General features: G+C 44.7%; 2 protein-coding genes and 1 long non-coding RNA gene across 5 annotated transcripts in view; 2 read left to right on the top strand and 1 right to left on the bottom strand.

The window, feature by feature from the left end:
* The window catches only part of NUP153 (nucleoporin 153), a 43,724-nt gene extending 39,840 nt beyond the window's left edge, over positions 1-3,884 (top strand). For 2 of the 3 annotated variants that reach the window (XM_071553232.1, XM_071553234.1), the window contains exons 20-22: positions 492-764; positions 2,032-2,188; positions 2,641-3,884. In XM_071553232.1, coding sequence (XP_071409333.1) covers positions 492-764; positions 2,032-2,188; positions 2,641-2,725 — 515 coding nt within the window. In that variant the 3' untranslated portion in view covers positions 2,726-3,884. The remainder of the gene's footprint in view (positions 1-491; positions 765-2,031; positions 2,189-2,640) is intronic. The other variant, XM_071553231.1, reaches the window with a different exon arrangement.
* Positions 3,885-5,438: 1,554 nt separating this feature from the next.
* Positions 5,439-14,054, bottom strand: FAM8A1 (family with sequence similarity 8 member A1). The gene is made up of 5 exons (XM_071553235.1): positions 13,499-14,054; positions 9,360-9,480; positions 7,364-7,487; positions 6,860-6,999; positions 5,439-6,542 (listed from the first exon to the last, which is right to left on the bottom strand). The coding sequence occupies exons 1-5, from the start codon at positions 14,013-14,015 to the stop codon at positions 6,398-6,400; spliced, it is 1,047 nt and encodes a 348-aa protein (XP_071409336.1). The 5' UTR covers positions 14,016-14,054; the 3' UTR covers positions 5,439-6,397.
* On the top strand, positions 10,743-17,500 carry LOC139671043 (uncharacterized). Its single transcript, XR_011697654.1, has 3 exons — positions 10,743-10,800; positions 15,157-15,260; positions 17,360-17,500. It is a non-coding gene; the product is annotated as an uncharacterized lncRNA (long non-coding RNA).
* Positions 17,501-18,444: the final 944 nt, after the last annotated feature.

Here is an 18,444-nt window from a genome sequence, read left to right as displayed (position 1 = left end):
CCAGGTCATGGCACTCAGTGCCACGTCCAGTCTGACCTTAAAAACCTCCAGAGTCGGAGAATCCACCCCCTCTCTGGGCAGGCCATTGAATGCCTGACCACTCTCTCTGTAAAGAACTTCTTCCTGATATCCAACCTAAACTTCCCCTGGCAGAGCTTGTGCCCTCTTGTCCTTACTGTTGGTTGCCTGGGAGAAGAGACCAACCCCCACCTGGCCAGAACTTCCCTTCAGGCAGTTCCAGACAGTGCTGAGGTCACCTCTGAGCCTCCTCTTCTCCAGGCTAAACACCCCCAGCTCCCTCAGCCTCTCCCCACAGCACTTGTGCTCCAGTCCCTTCTCCAGCCTCGTTGCTCTTCTCTGGCCCCGCTCCAGCCCCTCAATCTCTTTCCTCAACTGAGGGGCCCAGAACTGAACACAATACACAATACCCAGTAGATTCATTCTTGAGAGAAGCAGCACCTCCTGACATCCCTGCTCTGTTCTGTTCCCAGGGTCGCCCTCGTTCCTGTTCGGCTCAGGGCCCGCGGCTCCCACTGCCGGCCCGGCCTTCGGCGCGGCTCAGCCGTCGGCGTTCGGTGCCGGCGCGGGGCCCGCCCAGCCCAGTGCCCCCAGCTTTGGGTCGCTGTCCACGGGCCTGTTCCCAGCTGGCACTGCCCCTGCGCCTTCTGCCTTCGGCTCCGTGTCGAGCAGCACTCCGTCCTCCTCCGTGTTCGGGCAGCAGGCAAACCAACAGCCAGGCTTTGGCTCCGGTACCCCCAGTGCTGGTGAGTGCCCACCATCCCTTTCCTTGGGGGCTCCTGTTTCATTTTCTTTTTCATGAAGTGCACTTAAATCATACACAGAAAGAAGACTTTGGCATTGTGCACGTATTGAAATGTAGGGCTTGTCCTCCATAAAATAGGCCTAGGGGTGTCCTTTGTGTCTCAGTCCTGACTCTGGAGACAAGATGTGCCACAGGCATCCCACTGCACAGGGAGCTTTCCCCACCAGAAACTTGGCAGTCACGGAGGCTGCAACCCCACCACTAATCCTGGGCTTTATTTGTTTGAGAAACCTGGAGATTATAAAAGGAAGTGTTGAAAACTGTGTTCCTTGGTAAGTTTGGGCAAAACAGAAGGGCAGAACCACTGCAAAGTTGTTATTTTTGGATTTGTTAGAGTAGTTCTTAGTTATCTGACTTTAATAGGTTTCATTGTATAAAATATGGTCAGAATCGTTTTGGGTGTTTTTTTAGGCAATTTATGAGTTAAGATGTATTAGAAGATCTTTTCACTAATGAAGTATAAAATGGGAAGAGGTCAGAGAAGGATCCTTATAATTCAAATGACCTGTTCCACACTAGTAATAATTCAAAAAGGAAAACACTGCCAGAATGTACTTGATTTCCCATCAAATACTTGAAAGGGAAAAGCCTCCTTTGTTTCCTCTCAGAAGTTTTACAAAACAGCCTCCACTAAAGCAACTGATATTTTTGTACTAATCATCAGATTAGTGGGCACACCACGTTACTTAGTTGGTCTTTCATACATCAGACAGCAGTTTAAAGGTGAATTTCTCCCTGAGTTGTCTGTGTTGCTTATCAGTGACTTTGATGGTAGGAATGTTTGGGGTTTTTAAGATGAGTGTTGTGTTAGCACATTAAAGAAAAGGGAGTCCTTTACATCAACTGTGTAAACACAAGAAAGTTTACTTGAATATATATCTACATGATTCCAGGCTACAATTTAAAACTTTATTAGCAAACTTCACTTTGCACAGGTGTAAAATTCCTGGTGGAACAGAAGTGAGTGAACAGTCCACTGTCAGTGTGCCAGCAGTGTTACTTTAAGAATCCCCCAATTTCTGTTGAAGTGAATGGATTCCTGTAGTAATCTGGCACTTTAGGTGCCACTCCCACAACTTTGTCATCTTGAGCAACCTGAAAAAAATTTTTTATAAAGATGTTGGGGAGGAACATGAGGATTTTGCTGGAAAGGATGAACTCCAGCTTCAACTTTCTTACTCCCTTCTGCTTGCACCCCATTTCTCTAGGTCCTGTATTCCACTTTGGAAGCGGTACTTCTAATTTCAGCTTTCCGAATACCGCAGGAGTATTCACTTTTGGTGCAGGTCCTGCACCAGCAGCTGCTCCACAGCCTTCTGGCACTTCAGCATTTTCGTTCAGCCAGTCTCTGACATTTCCAGTGGGGTAAGAGACCGTATCAGAATTTCCCTTGAGCTTCGGGTAATATCAGTGGACAGTGTTCAGCCTCTACTGCTGTTAAATCAGGTGTTCAGATGAACCTTGGAGTTTGAAACTAAATTTGGCACCTTCCTTGTATCAGCCTGACTGGCTAACTAAGCAACGGTGTCTGTAAAGCAGCCTTAGCTGTCAGGACTGTCACACATCAGCACATGTGAGATTGTCTTGTTCTTGAGAGGTAAAACCTCTATCCAGCCATTACCTTCTGAATAAGAGAGATTTAATTGGTTCTGGTTTCTGGAACTCTCTTCCTCCTGTTCATCATTTGCTGCTTGTTGCCAGCTGGTAACTAGTGAGACAAGACTATGAAACAGTTGTTCTGGAATATCTGCTCAGTGCTGCTACTGAATTTTCAGCTACACTGTCCTAAACTCTGAACTACTAATTTCTTTTGATAGGACTAATGGGAAAAATGTTTTCTCTGCCTCTGGATCTTCAGTTCCTACTCGGAGGATAAAGACTGCAGTTAGACGTAGAAAGTAAACGCCTGACTGGTAAAACATCCAAACCATTGGAAGCAGCTACTACCCTGAATTGTGGAGCTTCTAAGAACCCTGACTGAGTTGTTGAGCTGCTGCCCCGAATTGTCCGGCTCCCACCCTGAATTGTTCAGTTATTGGGATTGTACCTCACGCTGGCTTATGACAAGTCAGATCTGCCTAAAGGAGTATCAAACTTAGCTTTCCTCTCCTCCTCCCTTTCCCTCTCCCTGTTTTTCGGTAGCAAGTAAAGTTGGCAACAAGGCTGTTCTCGAGCAAAAGTCTCCAGTTACTTCTTTCACTGACTCGGCATGGTGTGGCTGTACCCTGAGCAGAGCCTGCCCAGCGAATGGCTTGTCAATACCTCTCCATCCGCACCAGACGCTTCCCGAGGCCTCGGCAGTGTATCCATGGCAGTGTATCCATGGCAGTGTATCCATGGCAGCGAGGGAGGCTGGAGAGAGCAGAGAGTGTGGGAAGAACGAGTGGTTTCTATGCTGAGTCTGTGCCGCTGTATGTGTGAAGTGAGTGAGTTTGGGTGTATCGTGCACTAAAATTTTCTGATAGAGGAAGACTGATTTAAGGATGATCCATGCTAAGGACTTGTTAGATCTGTAGTTCTTCATTTAATAATTATATGCTATTTCTATATTTTCATTCTTACAGCCCTTTATCACCTGTCTCGCCTTGTTATTTTATTATGAAACATCTGTAAATACAATTTTGTTTCTCTATGTACTTTTTTGGCATAACAAATCTGTGAAATGGAAATTTTAATTTTGTGTGTTACGGCCATTTTTGTTTAGTATTGTCTCAGATTTTATGTAAATCCCATTATTCAAAGTTGCCTAAATCCATTTAGAAAATCTTTAAAATTGGGAATTCTTAAAGTAAGTTTATTGGCTTTTCTGATCCATTTTTGTTTGGACCAAAAACCAGTATTGTACAAAGTATTAAGTATATATTTTTATATTTACTGAAATGGACTGTGGTGACTTTGGATAATAAGGAAAGTTTAATATTAAAGCCATGTTTATTACAGTATAATTAACATGTTAAACCATGGGATAAATGCCATCAATAAAAACTGCGAAATATTACCTGGCAATTTTAACTCTCCATAAAGGCAGCAGCAGATTTAACTTTATGAGGTGGTTACCTCGACCTGAGCAATGTCCTGTGCTTTCTTCAACCTCTGCTTTCTCAGTATCACTGATTTTAGAGCCTCTTAAGTCAGGTCTCCTCTTACAAAGGAGCATTTTACTGTAGACTGAAGCTTGGAGCAGCTTATCAGTGTTGTCAGCTGAGTGCAGGTAATTTTTTTATAGTGCTATAAGGGAAAAAAAAGTTAATGTTACAAACATTCACCACTGTTCTAACTGAAGAGGAAAAGTTACACCCAGTTATAAATGAGTAACTGGGGGGTTTCCACTTCTGTAGCAATTAAAGAATTTTCTGGAGAACAGACATTATTCCGGTAAAATCAGAGGAAATGCTTGTTCATCTGGGGCTGGGCTTTATATGTCATATGACTGAAATGTAATTTCTTCCCTCAGCTGGAACAGAGACCTGCATTTCTGTGCTGTAAATGTTTCAGAGGCACTTCTGCCCTGAACCCCAGCACTGCCCACCCCTCCTGAGCTGGAGCAAAGGGAGATGGGTTTCTAAGCTGGACTTGACAGGAGGACTAAACCCAACTGCCCCTTTCATGTGTAGAGCTCCAGTCACTGTTTCTAGAAATCAGAAATACTCAGCAAGGAGAGTTCAAACCCACAGCATACCCTGCTGTTCTGACATCCACATCAGGCCACTGCAGCTGGGAGAGGATCATATGCAATTACATATCCCCAGATGTCTAAAGCTGAAAAATGCCACAGGTTTCACTTTTCCCCCTTAGTCATAAAGCACCAGCCTCTGAATAGAATAGGGCTTGCATAAGTAACAAACTAAAAGCATTTCCAACAGCAGGACAAACACTTATTTCCATGGACAGGCTCTGTCTTCCTGCATTTATTTTTTTCTCTACCTGCTGTGGAAGGGGTGGTGTTTTTCTGCAGGGTAAGATACACTGTCCCTTATATATCAGTGAAGTTTGAATGGTGTTGCTCTCTCCTCCCTCTCCCCCCTGTCTTGAATCCGAGTTGGGGCTGTTTAGCCTGGAAAAAAACGAGGCTCAGGGGTGACCTTATTGCTCTCTGTAACTCCCTGAAAGGCTGGATGGAGCCAGGTGGGAGCTGGTCTCTTCTCCCAGAAAAGAAATACTCTCCAAGTATTAAAAAGAAGTTATCTACCAAGTCAGCAGCTTCGTTCTGGAGAGATGAAAATGTCATTCTCCCACTATTAAGCACTGGATCTGATCCTGATTCATCATTCCAAATGGAAACTCAACTGCATACACAGTACACTGATGATACACAGTAGAACACGACTTGGCAAGCAAAAATATTGCAGAATACAAACACAAGACCAATTAAGTTATTTCACCTGAAGTCAAGAAATAACCAAGCTCTCAAACATTTCTATTGTCAACCAAACCACTGCCCAAAACCAGAGGCAGGGTGGGAACTTCAGCAAGCTAGGCCTCAGGGAGGAACACACAAAAACTGGCATCTAGAATTCCAAACTCTTACTCAAATTCTACTAAAACATTATCATTGTTGCTAATTCTCATTTCCCAAGATACTAATAACATGAGAATAAACAAATTATCCAAGCTGTGTAGTCATGCAAAATATTAGGCTTCTTTATTCAGTATTTAAGTTATTCTGAATATACAATTAGCCAGAATGATAAAGTGAAAATAACCAGTATTTGTACTTCTGCAGATTTACACCCATAACACATTTCAGTTAATGTTTTCTGCATGCTCCCCAAACATTCAGTTGTTTTGCTCTGCATTATATGCAAGAGACAGACAAGTGCTTTCACTCCCAACAGAAGCAAAAAATTACCTTTCATTAGCCTGGTCTGTCCTGTTCAGAGCTCCAAAATTATTTATTTACACACACCAGGTCACTAACACTGCAGTGTAACATCCCCTGCCCACAGGAAACAGCAGCTGGTGGTTCACCTCTTCCTTAGCTTGGACAAGTGACAATCATGCAAAAAACTTCACATCAACATGGTGATAAAATACTTAAAAGGTGAGAGAATACAATCTATGAAGCAATAATAAAGGACATGGTAACCACTGCTGAGTTCTCTTTCTGCACACACAGCCATTTAATTAACATGATTTGTCCCATTGTCTTAATACTGCAGTTCTCTTCCCCCTGATCTTTTGACAGCTGGAAAACAGCTTGATTTTCTAGTTACCTGCCAACATCCCAAACTGTAGGAGCAACATTTCTTTTCAGGTGAAGTGTCTCTAATATCTGCTTTCCACAGAACAGCTCCTTTCTGCAGCAAAAGCAGCCACAGTCAGAGGGTAACACTCCCAGATTTGGTACATCTTGTCTCTCCCAAACTTCTTTGGCATCTATGAAAACTCTGGATACTCAGGGTAGCTGCTGGCATCATACAGGAGCCATACATTCATTTCCTTTAGCTTCTGAATCAGTTCCCACTGAATTAGGGCAAAAGATTCCAACAGACACCTCAGTTTCAGTTCTGGGGTAGGTGTTTATTCTCTGGGGGTGGGAGGGGACCTTCAGTCCAGGAATCTCCTCTTTTGGTATCATCTGACTCCGTTTCTTCTGACCACAATAGTTCCTGCTACAATGTCATAGGCTGTTCTGTTATGCTGGAAAAACAGCAGTGTAATAAAGGCAGGAAAAAATGATGCAATAGAAAAATTCTTGATCAAAGCTCGTACTGTGGACCTGAAACGAGAACAGAACATTCAGTGCCTTATTTTCACTTTCCTGACTGTATCAGTAATTAACTTCCAAGTTTAGTGCCTCAGTTTTGCACAGTACAAAAAGAAATTGATCTCTAGAGGAGATTTTGCCACCTAACCTGAAAAACACTCAGTGTGATTGAATAATTACCATTTTACTCTTGGATGACACAGTCTGACAACGGCTTTTGCAATCTAATTATTGCAGAGGATAACAGTAAAGCAATGGTGTGTTTCCTTCCAAATCAGATGCTTTCAACACCACTAATAATGCAACAGGACTGAGCCAGGAGCACTTACGTTGTCATACTGACATTGGAGGATGGAATGACCAGCACACGGCTGGGGGCAACAAGCACAGACGTATCACAGGTCACAACCCGCAGCCCAAGCAAGAATTTCCCTGGGGTGGCTCCACCTGCTCCCCAAATACAGATTATCTGCAAAAGAAAGGCTGTTTCAATTCCACACAACACCACGTGGTTGCTGTGTCCAGCAAAGCTGGTTATCCTCAGAACTATATCAATGTCCTACATGTCAACATAATCCAAAATACTGTAAAGATTTACTTTATAGGCCAGTAGTGACAGAATTTTTAAACCCAGAATCAATCCCAGACTATTCTGAGCTGGGAGGGACCCACAAGGATCATCGAGTCCAACCCTTCAGTCAATGGCCCACACAGGGGATTGAACCCATGACCTTGGCATTATTACAACCAAGTTTTAACTGAGTTAATCTCAACCCATTTCTTCAACAGCTGACAACTATTAATTTGAAGAGTTGATATTTATGAGTAGTTACCTCATAGAAGCAGACTAATAACCTGTAGATGAGGGCTACTATCATCATTTTCTGCAAATCTTCCATGGATGTATCTTCATCTATTTCTTCTATGATGTAATGCATGGCAAATTTAGAGATGTCCCTGTAGAAAATAAAACTGAACTTTAAAACCATCCTTCTCCCAGTACCAGTGTTACCCCTTCAATACCAGAACTCACTCCTTCAGTTCTGGTATTAGGAAAAGAACAAAAGCTCCTTGGCTCTCTGATACTAAACAAGCCATTAAAATTCAGAACAGTGGGTCTCCTCTTGAATTGCTGCCCACTTTGCTTTGTCTTTTTCATTAGGAAAAGATGATTCTTTATTACCACTTCTGCACAATGGTGTCCCTGGGTAGTGAGCTGCAGAATTGCTGGGAAAATTCTCACACTTCCTGGGAGGTAAAGAGATTCTGGGGGTGATCATCTAACTGGCTTTTAACTTAAAGCCATCAAAACCTTCTGGTTTTTAGTCAAAGGATCCATTTGGAATTAATAACATATTTTCACAAGACAAACTCCACATATTTAACATTCTTATCTGGAATGCACTTTTAACATATTTAAGAACTTTTCACTCATGTATCTAATTGAGACTCACAAAAATGTGCAGTCCCACTTCAAAACAGTCCATCTTATATTTGTGCTCTTTATTCAGACTTAAGGATTGAAAAAGAGCCCATGAATTAAGAAAACAATGTAGCACAACCTGCACTTCCCTTCAACACAGCCTCGGCCTGAAGTGTCTTGCTGGAGCCTGAGGATGTGTTTTTTTTCAGCCCAACCTCAACCTCACCACATTTCACAGCAGGAAACCCCCAGGATGTTTCTCTGAAGTTCCTTTTGAGCAACTGACTGGCCCTCACACCACCAGTAATGCTGAACGTGTAAATGACTCCTTCCCACTGTACAGAAGTTATTCCCCCTCTTTCCAGTACTGAATTTTGGATCATTATCAGCCTGCTGAACCCACAATGGAAACACAGGCTGTGTCAGGTTCCAGATGGAGGTTTTGTCCACTCAACACAACTAAAATTCTGGCATTTTAATTGCTGCTCATCTGAACAAAACCCACTGATTGTTTACATCAACATATTTACTGTTTTGGGCCTGACCCTCTTTCAAGGTGCCTGGAAATGGGGTCTGTGCTGCACCACTTCATGGTTAATCAACATTTGGATGGTTCTGAAGCAGAAAGTTTGGCTTCTGAAATTGTTTGTGCAATAATTACTGACTACACCAACATCCCATTTCTTAATCAGACCAAAATATTTAATTAGCCCAACCCAAAGCAGAATAACTGAGTTGAGGAATAAGATTAAAGAAGTAGATAAAAAAGGAAAGTCTTTAAGATAAATTATTACACTGCACATAAAAGCATAAAATGAAGAATCTTTCAGTCTATTGCACAGTTGATACAGTGTTTAATTGTACTGTTTAAGAACTCAAATGTACACCCATAAAGCCTGCAGAGTGGAGGCATTCCCAGCAACAAGGCTGCACTTTCAAAGTACAGACAGATCTGATGTGCTTGATCAGACACTTTTTAATTCACAAATCTAAAACCACAGCACCTTAGAAGATGCTGTGAAGAAAATTAATTCCACCCCAGCCAGATCAAGTAAATTTTTAAAGGCTGTTTAAAAAGACAAGTTTATTTGTCAATCTTTTTTATTTGAAAATTATAAAGGACTTTTTAACAGTCTTGCTATTGCCCACCCTCAAATAAGTATGCAAGTCTAATTGTCCTTAGTAAGGGAGCCTGTGCACCTGTACAAATTCTTTGTTTCCATCAGCTGACCCAAAAATCAGGACATATTTAAAAGGAGGTTCACCCAGTGGTGCTTTTCCCTTAAGTTCTGTCAGTTATTAAATACCATCATATGCACAAGTGTGCCCTAAACACAACCTGACACCCCAAAGAGCATGAAAAGCCTAAAGCTGGATATAACAAAGCTTTAAATTGTTCCACTTACTTTATTCCACTGAGGTGCATAACACTTAAGATGATGGTTGCCTTTATAAAGAACAGAATAAAAAAATCCACCATCTCTGCTATGAACCTGTGTGCCAACGAAGGGATGAGGAACTCCCGACCTGGAACAGAAACAGTTCATATTACCCAGATTTTACTGCACTCAGTTAACACACAGTTATCTAAAGAACACTCCACATTAACCTCTCTGCAAGCACATAATCCAGATCTTCATCCTGGCTCACATCTTCAAGAAAACTTCTAAAAATGTATGTATAAAAAGATCCTTCTTAAATTAAACTCTGAGTCCCCTCATGACAAAGATTACAGGCAAAATCACATCCTACTGTAGAACTGAAGTACACTGAAGATGCATCAATTTTGTGTTCTTTTGTTTAGAACAGCCTCATAGAGAACAGATTTCAGTAAATCTGAGAGGTTGGATAAAAGAAAAATGAGATCTTTGCTCTACCACAACTCTTCTATCACTCAACAGCAAGGCTTCCATTGTACCAAGTACCAGCCCTCAGAGTAAAAGCACAGCATGTTTTGTCCTCACTGGGACACCCACAGGAGTGGATGGAAATATTAGTTATACTCCACACAAACATTCCTACAGACCACTCACAACACAGCAGGGATTGGGTAAGAGCCACCTCTTATTTAGCATCCCTTGGTTTACATATTCATATCATACCTGCTGCACCAATAACAGCTCTGCACTGACAGCATCAAGTAGCATGGCTGTTACACACAGAGCACTAACATGGATCCCATTCTCTTGGTCAAAGCCTGTCCAAATTGTCCCTTAAATTCTAATTAAAGATTCTTCAACTAAAGCAGGAGGGAGAATAATGACTCTTCATTAGGCAGAGGGAGCATAGCCAGTCTCCCAGCCTTCAACACACAGCAACAGGAAAACCTCTTCATTTGCTCTGCTAAAAGCAGCACCTTTATGAATTTAGTGGCAGAGATTGACTTGAATAAATTAAATTCAATGACTTCAAAGGAAGAAGCCATGTGGGGCTAAGAAGATAAATATTCAAATCTGGTTAAACTCCATTACATTAAGAAACCTTGGCAACCCCTAAGACTCTGGCAGATCTACACTGCAGTGATTCAAGATGTTCCTCATGTTAGAAATCCATGATTTTACCAAGGCTTGCTATTTGTACAGCAAGGACAGCCAAATACAACATCCATCCAGCTCAAAATGTAGGATCTTGCATCAAGCCAGGACTAAGGATGTGTTTGCAGTGTAATGGTTTGACCCATGGCTTCCTCAGTAACCACTGTATCTAAGGAAGTTACAAGTATTCCACACGTGTCTTCCACGTAGCAGTGGGGGAGTGGTTTTTTTGGCTGCCCTTCCTTGGCTGAGGAGCTGGAGGGAGGTGGTTGGAGTCTGGTCCCTCCGGTTCCTGGTGGTTCTCCTGTCCTGGGTGAGATTGTTTCATTCTTGTTCCCCTTCCTTGAGGTTTTTAATTGTGTTTGTTTTGATTCATTCGGTTTCTTTAGGTTGGGTTGGTGTCTTCCCTATTTTCCAGCTAATCAATCCCTTTTTCTCCCTTCCCCTCTCCCCTGGGGGTGGGATCCTATGTGTTGTGTATACAGTGTGGTTTGTAAATGTTAGAAAATATAATTTATTCTTTTTATTCAGTTCAGTTTCTTTAGAATGCGTTTCTTTTCAGGTTTTTTTTTCCTTTCCTTTGCTGGGAAGGCTTTGGGAGGAGGAAGGGGGGCCAGTCCAGGGTTGGCAACAGCAAGGCCAAACCTGCGACATGCAGGCACAGGGCAGCTGAGGCCTGGATGCACTTTTTATTCCCAGGGGAAGAGCAGTAACTTCCCGCAGCAAAGCAGGGAGGGGCAAGGAGAGGGTGTGCCTTAAACCAGGATGACCCTGCTGTTAGTACCGGTGCTCTGGCACACACCTGCACAGACCGAAGTGCAAGAGGCAGCTACGATCCCACTTTCTGATGTCCCAGTTTAAAACCTGCCACATTAACATAAGCTGTCACTCGTTTCGGCTTATGTAAGCACAGAGGGCCGTGACCTGCGGGGCACAGGGACAGACACACGGCCTGCCCTGCTGTGTGGGCAATAATCTACAGCAGCAGAGAAGGAGCTGTAATCACTTCAGCTGTTCCAGATACACCCAGCTGCAATCTGAAGCCTGAGCACGGGCACTACAGTCGTCGTTTATAATTGTATTGGCCAAGAAGGCCAATGGGATCCTGGCCTGGATCCAAACTAGCGTGGCCAGCAGGCCCAGGGCAGTGACCCTTCCCCTGGACTCTGCCTTGGGGAGGCCACACCTTGAGTGTTGTGTTCAGTTCTGGGCCCCTCAGTTGAGGAAAGAGATTGAGGGGCTGGAGCGAGTCCAGAGAAGAGCAACGAGGCTGGAGAAGGGACTGGAGCACAAGTGCTGTGGGGAGAGGCTGAGGGAGCTGGGGGTGTTCAGCCTGGAGAAGAGGAGGCTCAGAGGTGACCTCAGCACTGTCTGGAACTGCCTGAAGGGAAGTTCTGGCCAGGTGGGGGTTGGTCTCTTCTCCCAGGCACTCAGCAATAGGACAAGGGGGCACGATGGGCTCAAGCTCTGCCAGGGGACACTGAAGTTGGAGATCAGAAAAAACTTCTTTGCAGAGAGAGTGCTCAGGGATTGGAATGGGCTGCCCAGAGAGGGGGTGGATTCCCCATCCCTGGAGGTTTTTAACCTGAGCTTGGCCGTGGCACTGAGTGCCATGATCTGGTAAAGGGACTGGAGTTGGCCCAAGGGTTGGACTTGATTATCTCAGAGGTCTTTTCCAACCCAATCCATTCTATGATTGCACCACTAAATCCCATACAGAGTTCCATGAAGAAGGCCAGGTGTTGCAACAGTATGTGGTATTCAGGATAATCCCATTCAGCAGCATGAAACCTACTGAAACCCTAAATTACCTTTAACACATGACATTAACCCTTGAAAAACTAGGTAAAAATCCAAGAATATTTTCAGTCTAGCCTCTGACCATCTTCTCTTTTTTAGTGACTGTCAATATCTGTTTACAAGCAATCTATATGCCAGAATCAAAACACAATTACAGAAAACACTACTCTGTGTTATAATCATGATTAAGCAACATCTGCTCAAAAACACAAACAAGAAGCAAGTTCATAAGGTGGATTCCCTTCCCTTCAAAAGAAGGGAAAAGGACTAAAAGCATTTTCCACACACAGCCATTGAACTTATAAATAACATTACAGATCAGTAGTGTTGTACTTTGCCCTGCAGAGAGAAAGGACATCTGGCTTTTCTCCAAAGTCCTTCAGCAGTGCTCTGCTCCTCAGTTTCCTACCATTACTCAGGGTGTTATGGAACATTCAGGGAATGCCACTCAGCTGCTCCTCCACTTGTGAGAAAATGCTGGTGCTCCAGGTTTTACCTCTGGCACGATCAGAGCAGTTCTGCCTTACTCTTGAGCAAATATAAACACAAGGCACTGCCTTCAATATTTACAGCTGTAACACAGTTCTGTTTATCTCCTGCCGCCAGCTTGTTCCATGTCAGCAAATTTTCCTTTTTGAGCTTCGACCATCAAATGATTTTATCTGAGCACCAAGAGCCCACTAAAACTGGTAATTAGTTTAGATTTCACCATCCAAACAGGCTGCTTATAAATCTAGAAGCATTACATGACAGCAAGAGTAAGTTTTCCAGGAAAAGAAAACCCAAACACGACTCGGCTTCTTTGTATCCACGAAAACATCCTCGGCTCCTTTGCATCCACGAAAACTTCCTTCCTGCAAGCACTGAGGCTGCACACGCAGGACAACCACCCTCCCAAACCTGCTTGTGGGTCACAATCTGGTTTTACCAGCGCTGTCACCCACCCTGTGTCACTCTGTGTCACCCGCCAGGGCCACACGCCCAGCCGGCTCCGAGGCCCCAACATCGCCCCCCGCGGCTCCGACATCGCCCCCCGCAGCCACGACATGGCATGCCGAGGCCCCGACATCGCATGCCGAGGCCCCGACAGAGCACCCCGAGGCCCCGACAGAGCACCCCGAGGCCCCGACAGAGCACCCCGAGGGGCCCCGATATCGCCCCCCGCGGCTTCCCCCTCGGACCCGCGCCCCCCGATCCCGCCCCGCACTCACCCGCGGGCCGCGCCGTGTCCCTGGAGGTGCCGCTGGCGGTGGCGGCGGCGCTGCTGGGGCCCGGCCGGGGCAGGGGGGACACCACTCCGGGCCAGGCCGCTGCTGCTGCGGGGGCTGCGGCACCGCCTCGGGGCCCCGTCCCGGCGGGGGCCGCGTGTGCGGGCGGCGGAGCCACGAGGTAGAAGGGGCTGTAATAAGCGGCGTTGGGCGGCGGAGGCTGCGCGGCGGCGGCGGCGGCTGCGAGCAGGGCGGGCGGGCAGCCCTGCCAGCCCAGGTACCCGCAGTACGAGTCCCACAGCCACTGGTGGACGCGCCGCGCGTACTCCGCCGCGGTCAGCGGCTTCGCCCCGCCGCCCTCCGCAGGGGAGCGCGGTGGCGGCGCTGAGGGCGCGGCGGAGGCAGCGCTGGCATTGTCGCTGGCATTGTCGTCGTCCCTGTTGTCCCTGTCGTCGCTGTCGCCGGCCCCCGCCATCGCCGCCCCTCCGCCCGCCCGGCCGCGTTCCGCCGCCTCCTCCATCCCGGCGGCCACCGCCGGGCGCTCACCGCGCGTGCGCGGGGGAGGTGCCCCGCCGCTCCCACTTGGCGGAGTGTGGGGGGGGACAGCAACGCGCAGCCTGGCGAGGAGCGCGCTATGCCCCGAAAGAAACAGGCTTTCCCCCCCTAACCCCCTGTGAGATGGTATGGCCGGGCGCTCAGGCGGCCGCGGCTGCCGCGAGCTCAGACGGCCCTGAGGCGGCGGCCGGAGCGTAGCGGGCTAGGAAGAGCCTCTCCTACGTTCTTATTTTCCTGTTTAAATATTGCTCTTTTCTTTCTTTTTTTCCCCCTTTTTCATCTTTCCCCCATCATACATAATCATGTCCTTTGAAAAAGAAATCATAGAAAAAGCTTAGGTTGGAAAAGACGCCCTTTCAGGTAGTTGAAGAGAGCAATAGGATCACCCCTGAGCCAAAGGCTGCCCTACATTTTTATTTTCCTGTTTTAATGTTGCTCTTTCTTTTTTCCCCCCTTTTTCATCTTTCCCCCATCATACATAATCATGTCCTTTGAAAAAAAAATAGAAAAAGGTTAAGTTGGAAGAGATGCTCTTTCAGGTGATTGTAGAGAGCAAAAGGGTCACCCCTGAGCCTTCTTGGGGCTCCCTCAGCCGCCCCTCAAATGCTGAACAAAGAACCAGCAGCGAGTTTAAACACAGTTTTCAAACTAATATTTAAGGTTTCTGTGTGCTGTTAAGCATCTCTACCAGATGGTGAGTTCTGTAGAACACATTAACACAGCTCTGTAGTGAATATGTCATAATATATAGTAAAATATACTGTGAATATGGGGCGGTGAACACACAAACACCACAGCTGAACAAACCCAGAAGTTCCTCTCCCTATTAAATTATTTTCCCACGTAACCTGAACTCATTTTTAAAAATAAGTTCATACAATCATAGAATGACAGAATGGTTTGGGTTGAAATGGACCTTAAAGATCATTCAAATCCAACCTCCCAATGCCTTTAATTAGACCAAGTTGCTCCAAATTCCATCCAGCCTGGCCCTGAACACTTCCAGGGGCATCCACAATTTCCCTGGGCAACCTATTCCAATTCCTCCCCACTCTCACAGTAAGAAATTTCTTCTCTTTATCTAACCCAAATTCCACCACTTTCAGTTTGCACCTGGTGCTTTCTGTGGGGTGAGTCTCTACTACAAGCAAGCTGAGGTGAATTGACAAAGTGCTTAGGAAATTACCCACACCACCTTAATTAAATGCAGGTATGTAAAGTTCTGGCACTCATTATGTAGCTGTGGTTCTAATTACACTGGCATGTTTCAGTTAAATAGACCCTGGTGAAATCAATATGGGTAAATGACTTGGGAAATACAGCAAATTTTAGCATGATTAGGAAGAAAGGAAGGAGGGAAGATAGACAAGTATGTAGAAGAAAAAATATTTTAAATCATCTATTAACCTAATAGAAAAACTATCTCAGAAAGCTGACAGTAAAAGCAACACAACAGAGCTTCTTTCTTCATAATATTTCAATTCTTCCTTCCTCAGTTACAGTCTATTTATTTTTTTTTAATTCACTTTTTACCACAGACACTTCAGGACCAATGAATATCAGGCCCTTTTTTTAAGATTGTGATTCTGTGTGTGTTTGTTGCTACTGGTTTTGAAAGCCAGATCAGATCTTAAGGTACAATCACAAAATCTCACAGACTTCATTCAAATACAAATTTTAGGCTCCCCAGCAGCAGCACCACAGGGGCATAACCAGTTAGAACTCACTATATAATTGTGGTGAAATGAAATCACTGACAGCAGAGAGCAGGGGACTAACAGGTGACAATGCAATATTTCCTCAGGCCTAAATATTCCATGGTTTAGTTTTTGATCTTTCTGCCTTAAATACCACATGAATGACCCCCAAATTGTGTTACTATTCAGATTATTCTATTCTGGGATGCACCTGACAAAGATGCTGCAACAACAGGGCTTGCCAGGAGTGAGAAACTCAGTTCAGCCTTTTGATGCCACGGGGTCTTGTTTCATTGCTGTGCCAGATTGCCACACATGGCAGTATTTATGGTCTCCTGTAGCACCCATTTCTCACTATTTTACTTTGCTTCCTCTTGAGAGTAGAGTCAGAAAGACAGATTAGCTTGGGCAGTACCTTGTACCAGTTGATAAGTGGTTGAACCTTTAGCAGTTAAATATCCTCTTCTCTAGAAATGAGATTTAGGCAACAGGAAATGTTTTAAACTAGACCAAAGGAGGGAGGTAAGCACTTAAAAGCTGGTATCACAATAGTTAAGGTTTAAGGAGAATCTGGAATCCCATCTTAAGCTCTTTAAGTTCAGCTAATGCTGAAAAGCCTGATCAGTCACACTTGAGTGGGGAATCTTTTATAGTCAGTAGGAAGGAATAGAACAATGGTCTGCTGTAAATCTTGCTGATGTTCAGACCTACAGAAATTATCTTTGCTCATTTTTGATATGCATTCCAGCATCTTGTTTTCAAGGGTTTTAAACCATTTTTAAACCCAAGGAATCAGTGAAGAATTGAAGTTCAGTTCCTTCTGTTGCTTAAGGGATAGAGATCACTTCTCCTGCTGAAATGTTTCTATAATAGGAGCTCTTCTGAAGGGTCCTTGGATAAGAGTTTTTGGACATTAATTTACAACAAGCTCTTGTCATTCCAAAGTGGTTAATTACTGTTGTGCCCATAGCCTACATATATTCATGCTATTTAGAGGTTTGTGTCAAGTACATATGTTCATGTAGACTGAAATTATGTGTAAATGTGGATTAAAGATTTTCTTCATTACTGAAACACACAGAGTTAGTCACCAAAGACTGAGAGCAGTTGTCCAAACATCAAAAACCTCCTCTGTAAACGGTGCAGTCCAGAAGATTTTCTTTCAAATTTTGTGAGGGCCTCAGCTGGTTCCTGCCATCTGGTGGGTGCTTGGAGTCACTACCTCGATACTTGTAATTTCCACTAATTCTTGGTAATGAATATTCTGAACAACTAAAGATCTGAGGTTGGCAGGGACCTCCAGAGTCCAGCTGGCCCAACTCCCCTGCCCAGGCAGGGCCCCCAAAGCCATTTGTGCACGATCATGCCCATGTGGCTTTTGAATGTCTCCAAGGATGGAGATTCCACCACCCCTCTGTGCTCAGTCACTGCCACAGGAAAACTGTGCTTCCTGATGTTCAGATCCCTCCTGTGCTTCAGTCTGTGCCCATTGCCTCTGGTCCTGGCACTGAAAAGAGCCTGGCTCAATCCCCTTTGCACCTCCCTTCAGGTATTTACACACATGAACAGAATCTCCTCTGAGCCTTCTCTTCTCTAATCCCTGTTCTCTCAGCTTTTCCTCCTGGGAGAGATGTGCCAGTCCCTTCACCATCTTCGTGGCTCTTCGATGGACTCTCCAGCATGTCCATGTCTCTCTTCTTACTGGGGAGCCCAGAACTGGACCCAGCACTCCTGGTTTGTCCTCACCAGTGCTGAGCAGAGGGGAAGGGAGTTGATGACATCTGTACTGGTGAGTATTTGACCCATGCAGGTTTATAGAAATGGACACTCTACACATTTGTTCCAGGTCAATTTATGAACCAAATTCACTGTTCTCTCTTTTGACAGTTGCACTGGTTTAGGGCATGGCCACAATTTCAGTGTAGTGTGGAGCTGAAATCAAGGTGGATATTTTGTGTGATAGCAGTGAAAAAAAAGATCAGTTGGTCCTTAGGGATGCTCAGCATTTAAAAGTTCATTCCTTGCTGGAGTCAATCATTAAACACAGGCCAAACTTGCTGCTGAAGACTTGGTTGGGATGATCCATCAACTCAATTCTGCAGCTTGTTGACTATTTCAATCTCCAGATAAACTTAATTTTTCACAAAATGAGTTTTTAACCTTTAATTGTACACAAATTCATGTAAGGTAGAATCAGAACTTTGTCCATTGAGCACTCCTCTGTAATCACAGAATCAACTAGGATGGAAAAGAGCTCTGAGATGATCAAGTCCAACCTATGACCTGAAACCATCATGTCAACTAGACCAGGACACTGAGTGCCATGTCCAGTCTTTTCTTAAACACCTCCAGGGATGGTGACTCCACCACCTCCCTGGGCAGCCCATGCCAATGCTCAACCACTCTTTCTCTGAAGAAATCCCTCCTAATGTCCAACCTAAACCTCCCCTGGTGCAGCTTAGGACTGCGTCATTAAATGAGTTTGCAGGGGAAGAAAAGTCCAGCCTACTGGAAATGTATTACAAGTATTTTTTTGATAACTAGAAGTGACAAAAAGTGATTATTGATTGTTTTGTTGTTGTGTGTCTGACTAAAAGCGATTGATAAAAGCTATTTACATACTTTAAAAGTTTCTCCTACTTCTCTGGTGTCCAATAAAGCTTTGACTTGCTAGTCTTTCCTCCAGTTGAAGCAATT

The sequence above is a fragment of the Pithys albifrons genome, chromosome 4 (assembly GCF_047495875.1).
Source record: "Pithys albifrons albifrons isolate INPA30051 chromosome 4, PitAlb_v1, whole genome shotgun sequence".
NCBI classification, from domain to species: domain Eukaryota; kingdom Metazoa; phylum Chordata; class Aves; order Passeriformes; family Thamnophilidae; genus Pithys; species Pithys albifrons.
The sequence above is the reverse complement of the archived record's forward strand: the minus strand, read 5'-3'. Positions and strand labels throughout refer to the sequence as shown.